Source organism: Pelobates fuscus, chromosome 3 (assembly GCF_036172605.1).
Source record: "Pelobates fuscus isolate aPelFus1 chromosome 3, aPelFus1.pri, whole genome shotgun sequence".
In the NCBI taxonomy this organism is placed as follows: Eukaryota; Metazoa; Chordata; class Amphibia; order Anura; family Pelobatidae; genus Pelobates; species Pelobates fuscus.
In genome coordinates this window covers 387,983,914-388,007,503 of record NC_086319.1, presented here as the reverse complement: position 1 = coordinate 388,007,503, position 23,590 = coordinate 387,983,914, and the positions used below count along the sequence as shown (strand labels likewise).

The 23,590-nt window shown below is 37.9% G+C and overlaps 1 protein-coding gene across 1 annotated transcript; it reads right to left on the bottom strand.

The window, feature by feature from the left end:
- Positions 1-2,496: 2,496 nt before the first annotated feature.
- LOC134603561 (phospholipid phosphatase 3-like) lies at positions 2,497-13,756 on the bottom strand. The gene is made up of 6 exons (XM_063449653.1): positions 13,011-13,756; positions 11,305-11,462; positions 9,956-10,227; positions 7,970-8,027; positions 5,756-5,932; positions 2,497-3,062 (listed from the first exon to the last, which is right to left on the bottom strand). The coding sequence occupies exons 1-6, from the start codon at positions 13,168-13,170 to the stop codon at positions 2,967-2,969; spliced, it is 921 nt and encodes a 306-aa protein (XP_063305723.1). The 5' UTR covers positions 13,171-13,756; the 3' UTR covers positions 2,497-2,966.
- Positions 13,757-23,590: the final 9,834 nt, after the last annotated feature.

The window sequence follows — 23,590 nt, the reverse complement described above, 5'->3', positions numbered from 1 at the left end:
TGTGATTGGCGAAAGGTTAATTAGAGAGAAGTTTGTACGATGCTATAATATCTCCACGCAGATGCCTTTTTAAAAGTGCAAATAGAGCTCACCCTTCTATTCAGAGAACTATTAAGATCCCACAGGGTCCTAGGTGTGTTGTTGTTGTTTTGGGGATGGTGAACGGAGCTAGGCAAATTTATGGCTCTTGGGTTCCAGTCTTACTACTGGGCTATAAGTCGTTGACTAAGGTCACCTTATAGTTAATCCTGCTCTGCTTCTATTTCCCTTATTGATGAAGATATTGATTATTATTAATTTTTTATTATGTATATAGCGCCATCAAATTCCGTAGCGCTGTACAATGGGTGGACTAACAGACATGTAATTGTAACCAGACAACTGGACGTACAGGAACAGAGAGGGGGAGGGCCCTGCTCAATGAGCTTACATTCTAGAGGGAGTGGGGTATAGTGACACAAAGGGTAAAAGTAGGGGTACGAAGTAAGATGTTAGAAAAGTATTCACTGAGGGCTTAGTAGGTAATTTTTTACAGTTGCCGGAGAGGAGTCATGGAGGGTGGGGGATGAAAACCTGCTAACAGTTTAATTGATATGCTTTCTTGAAGAGTTTTCAGTTTTTTTTTTTTTTTTTTGAATGAGTGGAGACTGGGTGAGAGTCTTACAGAGAAGGGAAGTGAGTTCCACAGACGAGGTGCAGCCCTGGAAAAGTCTTGGATGCGAACGTTAGAGGTGGGAGTACGGACAAACCTATGCTTTTTTTAATTGTATTTCAAGTAAAGATTTTAATTAGGATTTGTTTGTACTGAGTTGAACATTCCAGCATCAATCTTGTTACTAGGAATCTGTGATTTGTTTGTGTTGTGCACTACTAGTCAACATCATTCCTCGGAAGAAAAAAAGGACCAGAAGAAATTACCTTATAAAACGCCAGTGTTTAAAGACCCTATATTACATGGAAAGTCCCACATGTGGGCTGTTTAGAGAAGCCACTTCTCAATAAGCAGGACAAGCAATGCTGGTATGGGTCCTAGGGTTCGGCCTTTGATGAAATTTGTTTTTAGGTGTCACAGACCTATTTATCAGGACAAAACTGGGCACTGAATGGTTAAGCAGAAATGTTCTAAGTTTTTATTAAAATATCCAACGTAATATTCCTGTTGATTTTCCCCAAATTTTAACAGTTTTACTCAGGACTGCTTCCCGTTGATTAATATGACATTTGCTGTTCCTTTAGAGTAGATTTTGCATTTACATAAGGTAGACTATGCCCTTTCCTAGAAGGCACCTCTTTTAGAGCTAAAGTGGGACATTGGTAACTAGGTTATGGTTCCTGCCTCTCAAAAGGGAACTGACACTTCTCTGTACTATTGAATAATTATTGGAAATCACCTGTAACTGGTGTTAACATTTTTTTCTTTTAAATTTCTATGAAAGTTTTAGGAAATGATATCACAATTCATTTCAAACAAGACACCGCCCAGACAAAGATTGCAAATAAAGAGGAGAAATAGGAACATTATTTAATTTCTCCTCTGCTCGATAAGTTTACTATATATTAAATTTCAGGTGTGACGGAATCCGCTTCAAACAATGATTGCAGGGAGTCAAGATGGAGGCAAACAGTAGCAGGATAAGGAAGGGTAGTTTTCTAGATGTAATTAATTTTTTTACACATCACAAATACATATTTGTTAAATATAGGGATAAGACAGTATAACATTATAAATCCAGGGTAGTCATATGTCCCCTTTAACAACCCTTTCCCATCGACTGTTCCACAGGGTGGTACATTTTCATTTTCTCATTCCGATCGTATGTCCCACCTGGTGGGACATATGAATAGCATACAAGTTTGACGATCTTACGGCTCACCCAGAGGGACGTAACGTTATCGGATAAAGGCGACTTGAAAAAAAACGCACCCACTAAGTGATTTCTATAAATAAATTTGGCAAATTTGATGAACGACACTGAAATTTTATCCAATTGGAAAGGGTTAAATGTAATGTCTCTGGGCATTTAGAGGCAAAAAAATAAATAAATTAATTTAAAAAAAAACGTGAAATATCGGTCAGGAGAGCTGTTAATATAATATTTTTTTTTTACATTTTATTATGTTTCTATGGGTTGCTATTTTGCTGTGTGTTTAACTGGTCTTGTTTTGTTTCCGAGTATTTTTCCATCCACCAATTTCAAATCACTGGCCTGTTGTTGTTTCTTTTTGTGTTTCTCCTTATTTCTTTGTTGCTAAATCACTAATACCCGTTAACCTTAATCCCAAGACGAATATGATGATTGCCATCCTTTCTATGCAACAATAGGACATGGATTTAAACAGAGCCGGTGCAGCCTGGTTAGTAATTTAACTTAGTTTACTTATTACTTAGTTATTTGTGAAATAACACGTTTAATTATTAGAGCATTATATTGTTTTAAACGTTTTTCTTACACTTTAATAATATTATAAGGAAGATTCCACATAAGTATTTGGTGAGATCTTTGAGACCAATGTCCCTGTTAACAGTGACTTTTACAGTGATTGGTCAATACTGGCATGACAATGAGTCTTTGTTTAGTAAGTAAAGTGCAATTAAAGTTCACGAGTTTTGCTTCTCTATATCATTATTTACAACGTGTTCCAGTCTTTCACGTGCACTGCACATTTCTCAATATACTGGAGCCAACGACAGCTTAGCTGTCAATATTTTTTAGTGATTTAGTCCTTCACAAAGGTTCACAAAATGATTAGACACGTGTTCATGTCCTTCCATAGCTGGACCAAACCGGTGTCCGTCTGTGCTTGGTGGAATGCAAATCCTTCTTTCAGAGAACGTGCTATGGGCTTTGTAGCGTAATTTGGACTGAATGTCAGTGCCATGACACTACAGATCCTCTGCTAGTAACAGAGTGAGGTCCAGTTCATCTGTATCTTTATAGTCCTTTTCACGTCTTTCCTAAACTTTCTTAACAATTGGTGAAAGTCTCTGGGATATCCGTTTGTGGAGGAACAGAAACTTGTTGTGAACGCTTCTGCTTGAACATATCCGAAATGTGAAAAGCCTAAAAAAAAACAAAAAAAACCATGTAATTAAGTTAATTATTTTTTATGCTTTAATGCATAGTGGATGCATGGAATAGCCTTCCAGCTGAAGTGGTAGAGGTTAACACAGTAAAGAAGTTTAAGCATGCGTGGGATAGGCATAAGGCTATCCTAACTATAAGATAAGGCCAGAGATTAATGAAAGTTTATGGAAATATTGGGCGGACTAGATGGGCCAAATGGTTCTTATCTGCCGTCACATTCTATGTTTCTATGTTTCTATGCTGATAGACATGTACAAAACAACAAATGCAAGAATTATCACAAACTTGTAGATATTATTTTAAATGTAGGCAACCAAAGTATAATTATATGGGTTAAAGGAACACTCCAGATGCTTGCTGAAGTGCTTTATGTGTGAAGATGTGTCCTCTTTTTTCATTCTACAAAAAGTGCACTTTTATAAATTAACTTTGTTACACCCCACTGGCTGCCCTGTTACCTCCTGGTTTGGTTATCTCAGTAAAGCTAAACTTAAAAGGCAGCATTTGCCCAGAGCACCTGCCTTGCATAGACTTCTCATTGAGCTTTATTGGGAAGTCTGTGATTGGACAGCCACAGAAAGTCTGGGCGGGGTTAGAAGGGGAGGGCTTGCAAAGACTTAAGACTAGATATTTTTTTCTTTAAAATTTGGGCAGTGGAGTGGCCCTTTAATATTACCCTGGTAATACCAATAGGGTATCCTAATTTAATCTCTTATGACACTTACAAGGGAAGGTTTTGGGATGGGATGTAATTTTTCTAAAAATATGTCCGTATTTGTAAAATGGAGAATGACTGCCTATTAAATCAAACACAGAGCTAGATTGGAGGCAGATTTGAGCATTTCCGCTATATTTCTTAGTTATATTTAGGACATGAATTTTACAAGAAGAACTGTCACAGATACATATCACAGTGTGCATGTGCACTCACACATATATAAAATATTGTGTTTAAAATTGTGGGCCCCAAGGCTCCTTCTGTATCGTGATCAGTAAGATAAAAACATTTTATCCCAAGCTACATTCATGCAAAGCAAATTCCTTTTAACAAGCCTGAAATCTATACCAGCATTAAGCACATTTGAAAGACATAGGGGATGAAGTTTCAGCTTAGATGATCCATAAAATGCCTTGCATACCTCTGCTCAGCACTCCAACGGACGCCCTGTTTAATGTAACATAGGCTCGATGTCCACTAAAACCATCTGTTTAAACTGAAGTAACACTGTACGTGCATGTTATTCACCGTAATGTCTTTATGTATGATTGTATTTGCATTTTCCTTTACTAAAATTGTTATACAAAGAGGTTATATAAAAATGCAATGGTAACACATTGGCAAGACAATTAATACGAACTACAGGCCGAAATAGCCATGAGCTATGAACGTTTCTGATTTGGCTATTTTAGTCTACAATTTGCAGTTGTCAATTTGGCAATTTTCACACATCCTGATTAAGTGGGTAACCCCATTAGTCAAGCAAGGGGTGTAGAACCATATATTGTTGGATTACAAATACTATATTCTCTGTCAGTCTGCAGCTCACAGAGAATTATGGGATTTGTAGTCCACGAGCAACTGGTGTTCAATAGTCCGACACACCCTGATGACGTTTATTGATTACAGCCGTGCATGCCGTCTTTGCTATAAATACGTGTTACAGTAGAAGAAGGTCATTAGACACTAATATGATGTTGATGACAAAGCAAGGACAGTCAGTATAATTCTCGTAACTTGGTGTCATAACTCATTATTACCTAAACTAACCTCTGGAGTTGCTCAATATTTCAATATTTTACAGAATTACCCATTCTGTGTCTTTTCTCGTTCAGTACTGGCTGACTCACAAAATTCAAGTCTAGAAGTTCACATCCTGTGTGTGTGTATAACAGGATACACAGCCACTTCCTGCAGATACATTAAGCACCTTCCCCAGCAATCAGTGGAGGTCCCTTTGGGTGGAGGAGAAAGGCTTTGGGGGAGGGGGAGGAGGGAGAATCATTTTTCCATTCTTTATATAACAATTTCCTTTTTCCCACAAAAGCAAGAAGCGAGACAAAGGCACAGTGAAGTGGGACGTGAGAATTGTAGCAACAAATATCTATGTTTAGATAGATAAATCTATATCTATATTTATCTCTTTTGTTTAGCTGCCTTTCTAATAACTGTCTGTTTATTTAGTTTTATATCTATTTACCACCTTCCGTGACTTTATTAATAGAATGTTTCTTTTTTTTTCTACTTGGATCTCTCGATTTAGCTATTTATCTATCTCTATTGCCTAATTAGGTATATATTGATAAGCCCCATTCTATCTATTTATCCTGCATCTATCACTGTACATGCTGTATATCTGTATCTATATGAATATATAGATTCAACATTTGGGTAAATATATATATCTGTCTGTCGGTCATTGTCTATCTATTTCTATTTTTACTATGACTTCACACAATCATTCTTACAATCAAGGTGGGACCTGAATAGTTTAATAATGACAAAAAAAAAATTGGGACCCTTATAATTTAAGGATGCCCTTTGAGAGTTTGATGTGATCATTTTATAAAGTTCTCCAGAGTAGAACCCCTTTTAACGCAGTAATAATAACTACCATAGGACTATGAAGACTTTGAAATATTAGATGATATAGGGTAAGGTTATCACTTACCACCCAGTATGCGACCAGCGCACCCTGCATAAACCCCACAGCGACATCTGATGGATGATGTCTGTAGTCTGAAATTCGAGTGAACCCAGTGTATAAAGCCAGAAGGACTAAAACAAACTGAAGGAGTGGGCGCAAGAGGCGTGCTCCTCGCCATGTCATCCGCACTTGCAAGTAAAACTGTGGGAAGGAAAAAAATCTAAATGTATTATTATTATTAACATTTATACACATAAACTGTTGTAAATCTTAACAGAAAATACTGCTCAAACGAGTTTATAATCTAGAGGAAGGAAGATGTAAAAACAGGGGGAAGAGCAACATGGCGGATAAGATCAAAGAATCATTGAGTGGTAAATCCATACATTTGGCTTTCCAAATCAGTCAATACTGTTAGAATAACCTTTCCAAATGATTTATCTACAGACGTCACCATTAAAGTCTATGGTAATTTTAGTAGATAAATAATCTGGAATATTTTTCTACCAATATTGAATCATTTGGGATGCTTATTAAACAGAGACCTATGTTATAAGAGAGGGGCAGACTGGTTTAAGGAATTACCCAGGGAGCTTTAGGAACTAGACTTCCCTTGAGGAATCCTGTAGATGAGAGTTAGCAGAGCAGGTGTAAACAGTATAGGAATCCAAGGTAATGATTGGCAAAAGGACGATACACACATGTCATACACTGCTACATTGTGGCATGTAAAGGCCTCCAATGAAATTGTAGATTTTGTAGAGCGTGCATTGCAAGGTGTCCTACTTCTCTATAAAGTTCTACTTGTCTGCAGGTTGACCATATGGACACCAAGTCATGTACTTTAAAATAGGACTCTTCTCAAATTTTGGATTTGGGTTACACATGCTATGGTAAACATTTTCATATGGGGGAATCAGCCAGCCCATCATATGCAGCAAAATGAAGAGGAGATTCATCTCTTAGCTGCACCATGTGTTATATCCATGAGGGATAGTTATGTTCTATTTCTGAACCAAGAAGATGAATGTGCAGGATCCACTAACGTTAACGTGTCAGTGAGAGCTAAGTGGTCAGTGCTGTATAGTATTATATGCTGTAACAAGACTCTGGTCCACCAAGTTCAGCAGTTGTAATTTGATCATGATCGATATTTCTATCAAATGTATTTTTATTGTTGTTAGTCATTATTTTTTATTATTGATAAGATCAGTGGTCAACGATGTGACTGCAGCATCTCCAGGTTTCTATCCAAACCACAGCTTAAATTCAGTCCTAGTCTTCCAGGTTTGATAAAATAAACAATTAGGGCAACACCACCAAGTCCATATCAACTGGTAAATCGTTTGATCTATACATTGTGAAAGTCTTTTACGGAATCAGTATGTCCTGGGATTCTTTTTTTATTCAGGACAGGATTCCTGTTCTCCCGGTACTAGAGCCAGATGTAAGGGAATATTTTACAGAAAGATAATTATAATCTATAATAAAATAATAATGATAATATAATATATCACATTATTGTTGAAGAGTAAATAGTTTTCATTCCCTTTAACTGCCACTGTATGTATTTTAATTGAACTTTGAGTTTATCCTCTTGTTCGTTATCTGTCTATAGCTATGTGTCAGATTTAATTATAGTGAAAAAAAAAAAAGCTGTTTTTGAAAATTCTCCCACTCGGCTGTAGTCGCAAGGTTGGCTATATTCATAACATTGCCAAGTAGTATTTATTCTTTCAAAACGTGTATATATTTGATTAACTGATGTTTGATTTTGTGACTTTGTATTTAACCACATGTAATGTTCGGAGATTAAAACACTAAATGAATGTAATAATTCTGAGTACCGCTTCCACATGGAGATCTACATCATAAACAGGTAGTAAAAAAAATAATTAGTCATTATCTAAGCAGACATGTGATTGGCAAAATGTCCATCCTTTATTTGCTGCACCTGCCTGTAAAGTGGCATTAACAGATGGAGAGTTACTTGTTTATTGGTGTTACAACATTTGGGTAAATTGTACTATTCCTAGTGCCCATAGACCATATGGCATCCAAGCCTATTACTATCTTATGTGGTCTATAATATGCCAAATATGACCAATACCCAACTTTAAAAGGAACCCTAGCCTTGAACAAACGTTTACTTTCCTTATGAAATTTCCTCTTTCAGAACCACAACAAAAGTAACAACCAAAACATGTTTATTTATGAAGAATCTAAAAATATACTTACTGAAAGGTAGAGCATAGAATACAAGGCGAATGAAGCATGTCCAGAATAGAAAGATTTCCTAGAATAAAAAAAAATTATATATTTTTAAATTTAGGTATGTCCATCAAACTAAATTGTGTGCAGCTCTCTGGAAGCTCTATAGTGTATATTCCCTAATTTTATGCCTAGAACACAATACATAAAAGCAAGATACCACGCTGCTTGACTATTTCTAAAATAATCTGTTTCATATCCAGAGAAAGATGTAGGCCGTGGGTTAAGAGTGTGATAGCCATGATATACTGGTAGATGTTCACTATTGACAGACATATGTGAGAATTGACTGAGCAAATAACTTCCCTAAACATTAGCATAAACATCAATGGGATGCTATAGACACAGAAATCAACTTTAGCAGCGCTAGTCACGCCTCTTTGCATGTGATTTGCACAGTCTCCCTAAACACTTCCTGTAAAGTGAGATATAATGTTTACACTTCCTTTTTTAGCAAAATATGTTTAATTTATAACTTTATAACTTCTTATCTCCTGCCCTGTTAATAGCCTTCTAATCCTTCCAGAAGCCTTCAGTATGTGACTAAATTTCAATTTACAGAGCAGGAAATAAAAACGTAGAACGAAAGTTAACATCTGATTGAAAACAAAACCATTTTTTTGTGTAGACTGTGTGAGTCACAGCCAGGGGAGGTGTAGCTAGGACTGCCTAAACAGAAACATCAGTTATTTAACTGTTAAATGGCAGATGATTGAACAGGGAGATTTAAGACACTACCCTGGTAATTATGGTTATTAATATATGAATTTACTTATTTATACAAATGCCACTGCCTTATACTTCCGATACAAATGTAATGTGTTACAAGGCATTATTATGGGACTGCATGCAACAACAAAAGTTCTATTCTATACAATTCATAAATATCATTAGTGTTAAAAGTAAAACAAGCTATAAATAATCCAATAAGAAATAAAATAAGAAAAATAAAAAAAATGCTAAAAGCACAGCATTGGTGGACCTATCTAAACAATTCAAGTTTCAATTCAGACCCAATTCAAGCCCGCCAACAGACTGTGTGGCAAAGGATATGTTAGTGCACATAACACAGAACACAATTTATAATGGCTCATTTAAATGCATATTAAGTGACAGTTCAACATATTTTTTAATTAAAAAAAAAAGTTGGAAAATGCATAAAGGCAGTGCTGGAGTAAGGGTCTGTTGTTTGGGCCTGTTGCTTGCAATTATAATGTGCTTAATTGCATCATCTTTCTGTTAGTGAAGCAGCATATATATATATATATATATATATATATATATATATATATATATATATATATGTGTGTGTAAATATATGTATATAAATATTTTATTTTTATGGTTTATGCACCTTTTTCTTGGGCAGGGGCCTGGAGCTGAAGCTCCAATAGCATCTATGATAATCTTGCCCTGTATAATTCACTGTAGTAAGCTGCCTCTCATACTGTTGTTTCAGGGGATAAAGTAAAAGATGGCATTTATTTGCCCTATACTTCCATTTGTTAACATATTCTTAGAGTCTCCCTAGGTCCAAGGGTATTCCGGACATGAACCCCTCATTCACTGTGCCAAGTTTATGGTGGGGCCAAGTAGACCAAAATGGTCAATTAGGTCACGTATACAATTTGGCTCTGTGTGTCATTACTGGAGTGTCCCTTTTTTGGCTGTATCAATCTATTAAGAAAATGGTATAAATCTGTCTAAAAATGGCACAAGTAAACAAAAAAATGAGACCTAAGTAGGGACTATCCAACAAGCTATTCTGATTTTGCCTTCTCTATTACATTCTATTTTCGCAAGTCTTATCACACTTTTATCGTTGTTTGATAGATCCTTCGGGGGTAATGGTATAGGGTCACCACTCTAATCTTAACAACAATGAAAGTGTTGTTTGTGATTAAATCTGCTTCTCCTACGAGTAACAGTAAAAGAACAGAAAATGAAACTCACCTGGCTTCTGTTACTGCTCCTGCATCTCCAATGCACCGATAGGTATCTATGAAACCACTGGTACAATTTAGACCTTCAGGCTTGCAAATAGAGAGGAAATTTGGCCTCAGGCGACCAGCACTCAGCTTGGCTGCATTTGTGAGAGACTGCCCAAGAGCTGAGCCAAACAGGAAGGGAAGAAGCTGGCGATATATGGCCGATAAATAACCCTCCCGGGGACAGGTGTTCAGACTGCGCTGTCTGCTGACACGGTGACATTCGCCAAAAACAATCTGTGAAGGTCAGAGAAAAATGGTCTTACTTTCCTTTATAAACTGTTTTATGCTCACAGCTGTTATTATCCTGCATATTATGGCCATGCTGCAAAAACACCACAGATGGTCAGTTTATGACAAACAGCCAACCAATAATATTGCACACATGCACATGTGCCATGCACACACATACACTATCACCGCTATAGCAAATCATTCAAAAATATATACAGAATTGGAGTGTAAGAGTTAGGGAGCTAAAGCCGAAGGAGTCCTACAAATTCCCCATGTCTTCTATTCCAAATACCCACTACAAAACAATCTGTCATGAAACCTTGCCTATTGATATTTTGTTGCCTATATAACCACACAAGTTCTAATAGCAAGAGTTCACTGCATATTTTACAGACAGCAATTGGCCTGGCTGACTGTTTGGATCAACGGCAGCAGCCTAATATGGACTGTGCAGAGGAGGGGACCGACCATCCATCACTGAATATTTTATCAGTGATACATTGATAAAACCTTAATGTATTCTGAATCAGGGGTAGGCAACCATTTGTACTACAGATTTTGTGGACTTTATCTCTGTTAATGCTCGAACAGTCATAATGCTGGCAAAGCATCATGGAAGATGTAGTCCACAAAATTTAGAGTGCCGAAGGTTGCCTACCTCTGTTCTAAACTAACGGGCCATGGCCAATACAATGTAGCATGCATTAATCTATGGATCATACAATATATATCTAATATATATTGTATTAATATATTTAACAATATGTAAACAGTACTTTTTTCATAATGAAGCAGTAACACTCGAATTTGACCCATAGTAAGGATCAGTCTCTACTATGAATTTTGCGTATCTGTAGAAAAGGGAAAAAACCTGGGATTTTCCATACCCCATTGCTTTTTCTCTCTTGCCTCTTTTCTGTTTCTCCCACGTTTTAATTGAACGTGTCCTACAAATTCCCCATGTCTTCTATTCCAAACACCCACTAGAAAACAATCTCTTTTTTTCAGGAAGTCACCATCACCATATATTTTCGGGAATCAGCAAAGATATATATTTTTTTTTCACACTAGGGTACTCACGGCAAAACTTGTGATGAGGATTCCCACACTGATGAGTAGAGTATCACTAACAGTGTCTCCACGTTGCTCTGGATACCGGATGCTCATATCATCACAGAAAAATCCACGATGGACAGGGGACACCAATCCCAGCTCACAGATGAAGAACGGAAGAGAAACTGTAGAAACAAAAACAGAGGGTGAATTTTATTTCGGATGGATGGATGGATGGAATATTATAGATTGCATTCTATGGAGGTGTGCTGATATGTGTATTGCATATATTTAGACAATTATGGTTATAAGCCAAGAAAGACATATGTTTAACATATTGTCAATATTATATATATACTATACCTGCAGGAGTAGGACTAAAGGTTATTTTGCTTTCAGGTCGCATGTGTGTATATACATTTGTGCAAAATTTAAACAAGAAATGATCACAGAGGATTTCCTAGAAGCAGCAAAACACCCTTTACTCTGGTTTATTCTCGGAAAATTTCACATTCCTTCTGGGCTCATTCATCGCTTAAAACTGAATTTTTTTTAATAGTACAGCACATTGTTACTGTGGAGACTATTCACTAAATTGTGAATTACAGTGATTCGCCAACTTTCTTACAAAATAATTCCAGGCCATGGAAGGCAAATAAGAAAAATATCTCAGCCTTTTTCAACTTGCCAAGCTACTGCAATGCACTCTTTAGTTGATAGACTTCCATTGCGATTTCCTTAACTATCTCATTGTTTATCAATACTCACTTGGTGATATAAATACTTTCACAGTTTTACCACTAGTGCAGTGATTGCATTGGCGCAGCAGAGGTTTGTGAACTACATTTCCCAAGAGGCTTTGCCAGCCATTAGAAATTAACATAATATTAGTGATAGGATTGATCATAGTATTAGGTTGCTAATATTTGGGATAATACTTTTTCGTTATCATATTTGCACTTTGAAATACACGTGATTAAACATTATGGTACACATATCATCGTGATACACTATTTCTAGTTAGTAAACAGCCCATTGAAATATCATGCTAGCTTGCAAAGTATCCATATTAGCGGGACTACTAGTGATTTGTAGTTGCACCTAATTAATGACAAAAACTAGTAAAATTAAAATTGCACTACGGTGAGGATTTTTTTAAATATACATGCACACTGCGATTGTGATTACACAGATTAAACTAATCTTATAAGTAAGTACTAATACAGTTTACAGTCATTTATACAGTGATTTAACATGAGTGCAGCAATTTAACAAGATTCCTGCATAGTAAGCTCAAAAAAGTAAAGTGTTTATTTTGGCAATTGAATGTATCACCAAGTCCAACTCTCAGTTTAATATGTTACTAAATAACTCCATTTCTCAGCAGTATTAACCCTGTAACAAACTGGCAGGGTCATTCAATAAAATTTAAATTGATCGTCTGTCAATCAAAGTGACTTTAAAATCGTAGGTTAAAATATCTGAAGTGGAAACACAGCAGACTTGCAGAGAATATTTAAAAACTGTCACTTTTGGCTCAATATGTGAAACTTACATTGAATCCACTTTGGATTCCCAACCATTGACACTTTATTGAATAACCCACTCAGTGAGTGCAGTGTTAATTCGTATTATTAGTAAAGTCATTTATAAAGCACCAACATATTCCGCAGCACTGTACACTGGCAATTAGTACTGTAGCTGACAAAGTGCCCTTGCTTTAATATACTCACCCACAGCGAGACACAGGAGGTTGAGACAAACAAGGCACTTCCTAGGTTTTCGTGGTGCTTGGGATTTAGACTCTCTCCGTACGCAGTGACCCCCAACTGTCACTTTCAAAACTCGGGGGTCTGGGCACCAATCTGGTGCTCCGCCAGGTGTGAGGTGCATCTCAGTAACTAGTGAGTTAAAGAACCCAGCAGCAAGTCTTTTTGGTTGTCACTTTCTCTTTCTATCAGTAAATATTTAATAACACTGTATGCTCTGTTAGTCTATGAGCCTAGCACACTTTACTCTGCATTACAGACTTTCTGTTCTTCTACAGGGCTGTCACTCTGCCCCTGTTTCCCTCTCTCTGTCCCGCAGTGCCCCTCTCTCTCTCCCCCAGTTCCTCTTTCTCGCTCTGTCAATCTCTCACTGTGTTCTCTGTCTCAGTGTATCCTTCTTACTGCCACCTGCCTGCTGTCAATGTCAGAACTGAAAGTTTTTTCGCTCTAAAAGTACAGAGAAAACCAGAGAAGGAGGAAGAGGGGGGAGACAAAAGGGGAGGAAGAAAGGGGGAAGTGAGGGAGGGGCAGGTAGGGTGTGAGTGAGACATGGAAGGAAGGAAGGAGAGGAAGAGAGATAAACTGAAAAAAAGGAAAAAGTCTAGAATACTGCAGCAATCTGTACGCAGAAGGGTCCACACCCTGCCAACGTCCAGCTTCCTAAAACTCAAACAGTCCCAAGCAGTTCTCCTGATCAATAGCTAACACAGTGCTTTGTTTGTCGACTAATTTTGCTGCTGAAGCAGTGGGGGGTGTTGCAGATGTAGTGGTGCATATCAGGCGATGGCTCAGGTTGCTGCAAAGTTTTTTGTTGTTTTGTCCTTTATTAAAGGAACATTTGTATGCAGGGTTTTGTTCCAGACTGGATGAAAACATGATCCGTACTGGCCACGACTGCCTTGGCATTTTAATTGCAGATATTTTTATGTGTTCTGCTAAAAATGGAGAAAGAGTGTGTGGCGGGGGGAGGGGGGATACAGGGGATACAGAAACTGGCAGTCAATGGCAGTAAACATCTCCTGGTCAGAGAAAGAGGCACCTCCTTTATTGTTCTTGGTGTAGACCACAATGTCCCCATGCCCATTAACCCGTGTGTTATATATTTCTCATCCATTCCACGATAGATGAGAGGATAATAGCATTGTGCAGCTCCCAGATTAACTTGGGCCTTTGGCATAGGAGTAAGAGAAGGCCATACAATGGCCCTTCCGTGATATAAGGTGTCTTTAAATCCTATACGATGTATTTCAAGCAGGCACTCCTTAGTTATTAGGTGGTACTGGGTACACACACTCATTTTTTATTTTTTTTTATTTTAATGACTGCACCAACCAGTATGTTTTAATTTGCATGGTTATTGGGTAAGGAGGTAGAGTTATGCTAGTAAAGGCCACATTCCGTCCACAGACACTACTGATGATGTCATACCCCTCTTACTCTTTTCTCCATCTCAATCTCACTTAAGGTTCGTAATATCTTAGAATTATCAATTTTATATGACAAACAATGACCCACTGGCATTTCTACCTCTTTAATATGCAGACAATCTGCTCATTACAATCCACACAATCTGCAGATTGCTCATCTACCTGATCAGGCTTTGCTACTTCTTATCCCTTCTATTTGACATTCCCCAGCACTTCACAATTCTACTTAAACATATACAACATGCCGCAACCTGTATCCTCCTCAGCATGCCCCATTCCATTCATGCTTGACCTCTCCTGCAAACAATCGTGTGGGCTTAGCGGTCTACCTTCAAATGTCTTATCCTTCTGTACAGATCCCTCCATAACCTTGATCCTCCCTACCTCTCCTTTCTCGTCTTCCACGGGACACCTCCATTTATTTTCACTCTTAGCCTCTTACTATTGGAATAGCCTCCCTTGCCACTTTTAGCTGGTCACCCCTCTCACATGTTTTAGCCAACTCCTATGCACACCTTTTCACTAAACTCTTCATTGTCACATTAAATATCATTACAGGTCCCTCACAGTCCAAGATATTTGACCATTTTTTCCTCCAATTGTTGCCAGAGAATTGGTATTTTTTTTTACTTTTACTCTGTTTTCTACATTATTTTCTGGGTTTTCTCTTTTCTGTTATATTTAGTGTATAAACATTGTTAAGCACTAATCATCATATTGACACACTTATTGATGCATTTATATTACTTCAACAATGATATTTGTTACAGCAACCTTCTGTCTTAGTGCACATTAAGCCCATTACTCCTCTAAATTGTGTGTTCACTGGCTGTCTTGCATAGTTCCTTGAAGGAGGTTCTACAGATATTTAATTAAACCCAACGGACAAGGTCTTCCTTTTGTATCGGCATGTATAACCATATACTGTCAGTTCCTAAATCCATATGTTCTTTCTAGTTAATTTGTAAAGCATTCTGGATAAGAATGAAATGAAAGAACTGCAAATAAATACATCATCATACACATTCCATCCACAGACAGATGCACATATTGTTCGTTAGTCACCCTGTGCACCCAGAGCTGTGTTGCCTTACCTCCAGATCTAAGCTCTTTCTATGGACATTCCTTCCACAGACAGCTGCTGACACTGTTCTTCATTTACACCCCACACTTTGCACCCCACAGATTTATACTTAAAGGGGCACTAAAGGTATCCTTTACCACTTCATTTCAATTAAGTGGTCTGGGTGCATTGCCCCCAGGGCTGGACTGGGAACTAAAAGCAGCCATGGAAAAAATTCTATAGCAGCCCAATAATGCGTAGCATAGTGTGCTGATATAGAGCTGGAAAAGATAACTTAAAATTGAAAACTATTACTCCAACCAAAGAAAGCATATAGGGCTTCAAAATAAACAAAAGAGCGCCTTTATATTAAAGGACCACTATAGCGCCAGGAAAACAAACATTTTTTCCTGGCACTGTATAGTCCTTAGATCCCCCCCCCCCCCCTCCCACCTCATGGTCCCCCTCCAGCTTGGCTGAAGGGGTTAAAATCCCTTCAGCAACTTACCTTATCAAGCCCCGGGCTCCCTCTGCGCTGGTGACCTCTCCTCCCCCTGCGACGTCAGCTTCCGAGTGGAGCCGAATGCACATGCGCAGGTAGAGCCACGCACGCATTCAAACCGCCCATAGGAAAACATTATTCAATGCTTTCCTATGGACGTTCTGCGTGCTCAATACGATTTTCGCATAGAGCGTTGCGGAAGCGCCTCTAGCGGCTTTCAGGAAGACAGTCACTAGAGGCCTGATTAACCCTGCAATGTAAACATAGCAGTTTATCTAAAACTGCTGTGTTTACAGCTGCAGGGTTAAAACCTGGGGGACATGGCATCCAGACCACTTCATTGAGACGTACATTTGCATACAATCAATGTTTCAGTCCAACTACCTTGACATATTAAGGGAATTTTGGTAATGGGACTGAAATGGTAAATGTATGCTGTTGCACAGCTGTAAAAAATGAAGTTACCGTATATACTCGAGTATAAGCCGAGTTTTTCAGCACATTTTTTGTGCTGAAAAACCCCAACTCGGCTTATACGCGAGTCAATTGTCTGTATTATGGCAATTTACATTGCCATAATACAGACTGGGGGCTGTGGGGGCTGCAGAGCTCTTACTTACCTCTCCTGCAGCTCCTGTCAGCTCCCTCCTCCTCCGCGCCGGTCCGTTCAGCACCTCTGTCAGCTCCCAGTGTAAGTCTTGCGAGAGCCGCGGGGTCATAGTGCGGCTCTCGCGAGACTTACAGTGTGAGCTGACAGAGGTGCTGAACGGACAGCCGCGGAGGAGAAGGGAGCTGACAGGAGCTGCAGGAGAGGTAAGTAAGAGCTCCTTGCCAGCCCCCCTCCTACACAGTCCATCCACTGGACCACCAGGGAGTGAGAGCCCCCCTCCCTGCCATGTATCAAGCAGGGAGGGGGCGACGGAAAAAAATTATATAATATTAAAATAAAATAAAAAAATATAATAAAAAATTATAATTAAATAAAATAATAAAAAATTATTAAAATAATGAAAAAAAATAATAATAAAATTGCCCAACCCCCACCAAGAATCTGCAACACACACACACACACTGCACTCATACACACACACTGCATTCATACACACACACACACACTGCATTCATACACACACTCAACTCATACACACACACTGCACTCATATACACACTCACTGCACTCATACACACACTGCACTCATATACACACACTGCACTCATATACACGCACACTGCACTCATACACACATACTGCACTCATACACACACTGCATTCATACACACACACTGCACTCATACACACACACTGCACTCATACACACACTGCACTCATACACACACTGCACTCATACACACACGCTGCACTCATACACACGCTGCACTCATACACACGCTGCACTCATACACACACGCTGCACTCATTATACACACACTGTAAATAAATATTCAATTAATATAATTTTTTTAGGATCTAATTTTATTTCGAAATTTACCAGTAGCTGCTGCATTTCCCACCCTAGTCTTATACTCGAGTCAATACGTTTTCCCAGTTTTTTGGGGTAAAATTAGGGGCCTCGGCTTATATTCGGGTCGGCTTATACTCGAGTATATACGGTACATTGTTTATTTTGAAGTCCTATGGGTGCGCTCTTCACTTTGAATAAGTTATTGTGCTAAAGTATGCAACAAGACTGGGCCAATATGCACTCATTACAAATATGTTATATATTAATGATATTTATGTGTGTATTATGCATAAATACATTTATATTAATTTATGTGTAAATATTATAGGCATAGTTATATATATTACTATTACAAACAAATGCAACTACACAGACATTGCATGATCCAGTCATATTGACATTGCCCACACAGAAACGTAAGACAGCCTGTCTGGATGTATGTCAGTGTGTATGGATATGTTAGATTTGGAGATTTACTCCTATTAGTGTACTACAAAATATATACATTATTATACACTGATGGTCCTCTTTCTTGCCCTTTCAGTTCATGTGATCCGGTCTTCAAATCAGTTTCCTGATACGATACCAAAATTCCGCAGAGCCATGTATTTACCTACCACCAAACACCGCCCAAGAAAGACAGACACCAATTTGGATGAAAACAGGCCACAGAATTTATAAAATATATAACAAATACTATAAACGTATAAATAATTCTTAATATCCAAACCTAAATGAGAAAACCCAAAAAGGTTCTTACCTCCCCACTTATCCACAAAAAAATTCCCTTAACCTTAAAATGCCTACCACTAGCTGGCTTTCAGCTCAGTGGGCACAACCAATGAGGTAACTCTTCAGTTTATCTCATAGAAAGTCAGGGGAGGCTGAGACCCAACCCTTGTCCATGACATCTCTCACTGTAAACCAACTCCCAACCTGATTGACAAAGACATGCCTCCCCGCCTGCCATGACAAAGAACAGTTCACAGCCCAAGAAAAGAGGGAAGGAGGGAGAGAGTGAGGGAGGGAAGATGTTGTTGGCCCAGCTAAGTGGCACTAAGGTAAGATATCCTATTACATGCACTCATAATCTAGACACTGCCACCCATACACACACCAACCAATCACAAGCATCCATACACACACCAACCAATCACAAGCATCCATACACACACCAACCAATCACAAGCATCCATACACACACCAACCAATCACAAGCATCCATACACACACCAACCAATCACAAGCATCCATACACACACTCATACATGTGCCCTTGTCCGCTAAGCTGTGCTGTCTCTCTTGGGCCTTTCTGACAATTGGCTGAAATTTAGGCCTCTCAAAACATTTTCTGTTTTCAGGAAACTTGTTCAACGAAGCCGAATATTCTTGCTGTGCGCAAGTCTACTATATAGGTTAAAGTGAGGCTATTACTGTATGCCTGTATGTATGTGTAGGAGAATGTACATATGACTGCCTGTCTGTAACTACAGTAATTACTGTAACTATGAGAGAGTGTGCATATGACTGTCTGTCTGTCTGTTGTAAATTAATGTTTGTATGATCACCGGTCTGTATATGAAGGTATGGAAGATTGTGACTGTTAAAAAGCTAGATTAAAAAAAAGGGAAATTTTCTCAAAAAAAATCAATATGCATAATAAAAAAAAATGTTTCATTAAATGTAATAAACATTTAAAAAGCAGGAAGTTAAAATATGATGACAGTAGTATGTTAGTGGTCTGATGATTTTTTTTGTTGAATTTTTTTTTTTTTTTTTTTGCTGATTTTCTTACAAACTCATCGAACTGTAAAGTATGCTGTTTCATAGCCTGTGAAGCAAAATAAGCAATACATTATTAGTACATTGTGACATTTTTAACCTTTTGCCTAGAGTTACAGCAAGGCACCGTAGATCCTGGCTCTTGGTAGCATGACATACCAGTCTTTGTCTCCCTAATGAAAATTGAAATGCCATGTAAGCTGGCTCTAGGAATCAATTAAAGGGAAATCCTTTGTTTGTACACAGATATAGAGAAGGGAACAGAGTATGACTGAGCATTCACATAGATCTCCATAAGCCTCAGATACAACCTCTGTTTCCTGTGTCTCCATTACCAGCAGTGTTTTATGAAAGCCATTAACACTGTCTCATTACTTACTGCCGTCATTCGTAAACAGCTCATAATCTGCCAGCCTGGTCAATCCCAGAGACTGCACTATGATTGTAGGTCAAACAGCTCATAATCTGCCAGTCTGGCCAACCCCAGAGACTGCACTATGATTGCTGATCAAACAGCTCACAATCTGCCAGTCTGGTCAACCCTAGAGACTGCACTATGATTGTAGGTCAAACAGCTCATAATCTGCCAGTCTGGTCAACCCCAGAGACTGCACTATGATTGTAGGTGACAAGCCCATTAGCCAGGACTGGGCTAGCGAAGACCCTGCACAATTCCTTGCTGCTACCTTGCTCCAGCCATACTATGCCAACAGACATCCCAAAGCATCTCCTGCTATTTAATTCACAGAAGAATATGAGGCTGCTCCCTATATCTCCATTGCCAGCCTTCCCATGCTAGTGGCCCAAAGGCCCAAAACTCCATCAGCTCTCCCATGCACACATGTTGCTAATTCTAATACAATATATTATTTGTGTGTCAGTGACTTATCGAAAACAATAGAATGCATATATATAAAAGAGTACTAATAGAAGCAGGCGAATCCAAATATCACATATTACCACCCCAACAGCTGGGACACGCGTAATATATTCAGATATCATATAATATTCATATAACTTATAAAATCAAGATTCCAGATAACCACCCATACGGAGGATAACCCAGGACCACGTGCATTCTATGTTATTTATTTCATCTAGAACTGGTTTAACAAAATGAATAGAAGCATTAAAGAGTCACTCTCCATTGTAAAGCCAAATTAGAAAGGTAGCTACAAAGAAACTGCTATTTTGGTTTCAAATTTGAAATGTTAAAATTCCCAACAATTCAAGCTTTAGTGAGTAATGTGATCAGTGAAAAATGAGAAGGACTAACTGCTGGCCATGTTAGAAGGATAACGTATCTCATCTACCTGTGGCCCACTATTAGTGGTGACAACTGATTGTATCTACATTCTGTAAGTGTATCGATGTATTACATATTACCTTTCTGAAACGATATTGCACTATTTGTGGTTTAATGATGTCTCTATACTTTGAAGGAAACAAAGAAGATCGTAGTTATCAGTTTTACCCCAGATGGGGAGAAACACCTGATTTATCACCTCCTTTGTGAGTGCATTGCACACCTTTATCAGTTCGTATGATGCAGACAATATAACCCACGGTGGAGTTCACTTTTGATTTTCAGATACCCCTTATCCTGTGACAATACCTAAATAGGATCCTGTCCTTTAACACATTGATATTAAAACCAAGTATGTTTTAATTATTTCTTTATATATTTGAGCTGGGCATTATGCACTATACATACCCCTCTTTGGCTTTAATTTTTTTCACTTTTTGAGTAATAACAATGTTTAGTAACTTCCAGGTGACAGTAGGTCCAGGTGAAACTGAGGCCACAATCTTCTGAATACTCATGGCTGAAATACAATATCCCTAGCCTGCTGATAGTATATTTCCCACGAGGACACAGGATATACAGCCCTTCCAGCCTTCAAACGGTTCTACTACAGATGAGACGTAAACTTCCTTCCCAATGTCACTGGCTGACGTGTGTACACAGTGATGGCACAAGAAGGATATGGACTGACATATATCTTTGATATATCTGTCCGTTTCTGGTTGACCCGATGGAACAGCAGCAAAGAGTCATTGATGAAAAAAATAGTCATAGTGGAAAAATAATGACATAATAAAATTTGTATTTTACGGGAAAATAAAAAAAAGTAGAATGCAATAATATTTACGGTATAATTGGATATATAATAAGAGAAAATATATCAGTGTATGAAAAGAGTCATAAAATATTTATGTCATGTAACTAGAAATTGCTGTTTTATGATTTAAATTGTACACCATTTCTTAAACATTGTGGTAGAGTGCACTAAAATAGCTTTTTTTACTAAACAGTAAGTCGTGGTGGCTTGATAAATGTAAACTAGTTAGGCCTGAATAGCTATGATTTAAAAAAAATGCTTATTTGTGTTTTTATTATTATTATTATTATTATTATTATTTTTCCCCAAAATCTTTCATATCAGTTGCAGTTGTATTATGGTGCTGTGTGAACTAGAGTCCATATATGTACCCTCTCATGTTTTAGGTTATGTATATTTTAGGTTATGTTTTAGGTTATGCATATTTTATTATTATATATTTTGCTATTTGTGTACTTTTGGAATATGTTTCAATAAGTTGGATATGTATGTGTAATGGTGTACTCTTATACTTTTATACACTGAGCATATTATTATTTTATGTTCCTAAATGTATCTAAAAGTTAATACTGTTCCTTTAAATTAGCATACATTGTTCAGGGCAGGCTTTCCCAAACGCCGGCCCTCCAGATGTTGCTGAACTACAACTCCCATGATTCTATGAATGAAATAGATAGGCTGAGAATCATGGGAGTTGTAGTTCAGCAACATCTGGAGGGCCGAAAGTTGGGGAAGCCTCTTTTAGGGGGTATTCTACTAGGAGGTGTGTAGCCCACTTCTTTTGATACATTTGGTTTTTCAGTATGGTATGGCAATATAGACTAGAGCTCCACCATCAATCAACTGTCAGCTCACCATAATTTGTTTTGGACAAACTTTGGTCTCAAATTAATAATTTTGGATAAACTTTTCAAATGATCTAATAGTGTTGGATAAACTTCAGTACGTCAAAAAGTTAAAATATTTTTCAAAATATTACATATTTCTAAACGTTTATCCAATATATTAAATCATTGGAAAAGTTTATCCCAAAATATTAAATTGAGGCTTTTATTAGTAATTGTCTGTGGACATTTAAATACCTTCTGTATGATAGCTACAAAGTCATTTAAACTAACCAAAACTGTGTTCCCAAACTAAATCACAAAAGTCTTTGAATCTTTCAGCAATATCATCTACCCTCCAACAGCCCTCCACCAATCCCTCCATTCTCTACTTCATCCCCTCCAACGTCCAATCTTTCCTTCAATGAAGCTGCCTTTCTCTTTCGGGAGTGCTAGATAATTGTGAAATAAGAACAATTTAACGCTATATTTTTATTTTAAGACATCATCTCACATTTATTTTTATAAATGAGAATAGAAAAGAAATACATAAAAAATTGGATAGTACTTGAGCTTGTAAACAAGTGTAAAACTCAATTTCACAATCTGTGTCAGATATATATGAATAAATAGCAGCTAAACATTAAAATGACTCATTACCACTATCACCAATAGAATGCAAAACTTAGAAAATGTAGCGCTTATATAGGGTATAATAAATCACCTTTTAGTAACAATTAGGGTAGAATTCTCAAGATATCGTCTGTGTCTTTAGGATAGGATTTTAAAAATGTCCTTAAGAGATAATATAACATAGCGTAGACAGTGCAAAAATGTAAATTAGTAAATGGGTAGTATGAATGCACTCACAAACGGAGAGCTGTGGAGCCAGCTCTAGTATGGATAACTTCCGGGTCCGAACAGGCGACCCACCCCTGTACGAGATGTATATCTTGACCTAGAGGGGGATGTATAGACAAAAGATTGCGCAGCACAGTCTGTGATCTTTAGGGTACAAATACGTTTTCCCAAATGGGTAATTACATATAAGGACCCTCAAATAGCTCTGTGTGAAGGCATTATGCAGTTTGGGACTGCACTCCCATATGCTGAATAGTAAAGCCGGGATCCAGGATAAACGGTATATAAAACAACATTTATTCACAAAATAAAGTTTAAAATCATTATGGCACAATGTCCAAAAAACAGCCGGGACGCGTTTCGCCACTGCAGTGTGGCTTCTGCAACTGGATCAAAGTATACAATAATTCCTGGTTCGCCGTGAGTAGTATATATACCTCCTAAATCAAGAAATAAAATGCCGGTGTGCATCTCCCGTTACGTCATTACCACTCACAGG

Bases quoted from the DNA above. Each gene is read 5' to 3' on its own strand.
- LOC134603561 (XM_063449653.1), bottom strand. From the start codon at position 13,170: ATGCACCTCACACCTGGCGGAGCACCAGATTGGTGCCCAGACCCCCGA. The intron at 8,028-9,955 runs GTGAGTTTCATT...TTTTTATTCTAG, and splicing joins GGAGCAGTAACAGAAGCCAG to GAAATCTTTCTATTCTGGAC. The intron at 3,063-5,755 runs GTAAGTGATAAC...GTTTTTTTTTAG, and splicing joins CGCTGGTCGCATACTGGGTG to GCTTTTCACATTTCGGATAT.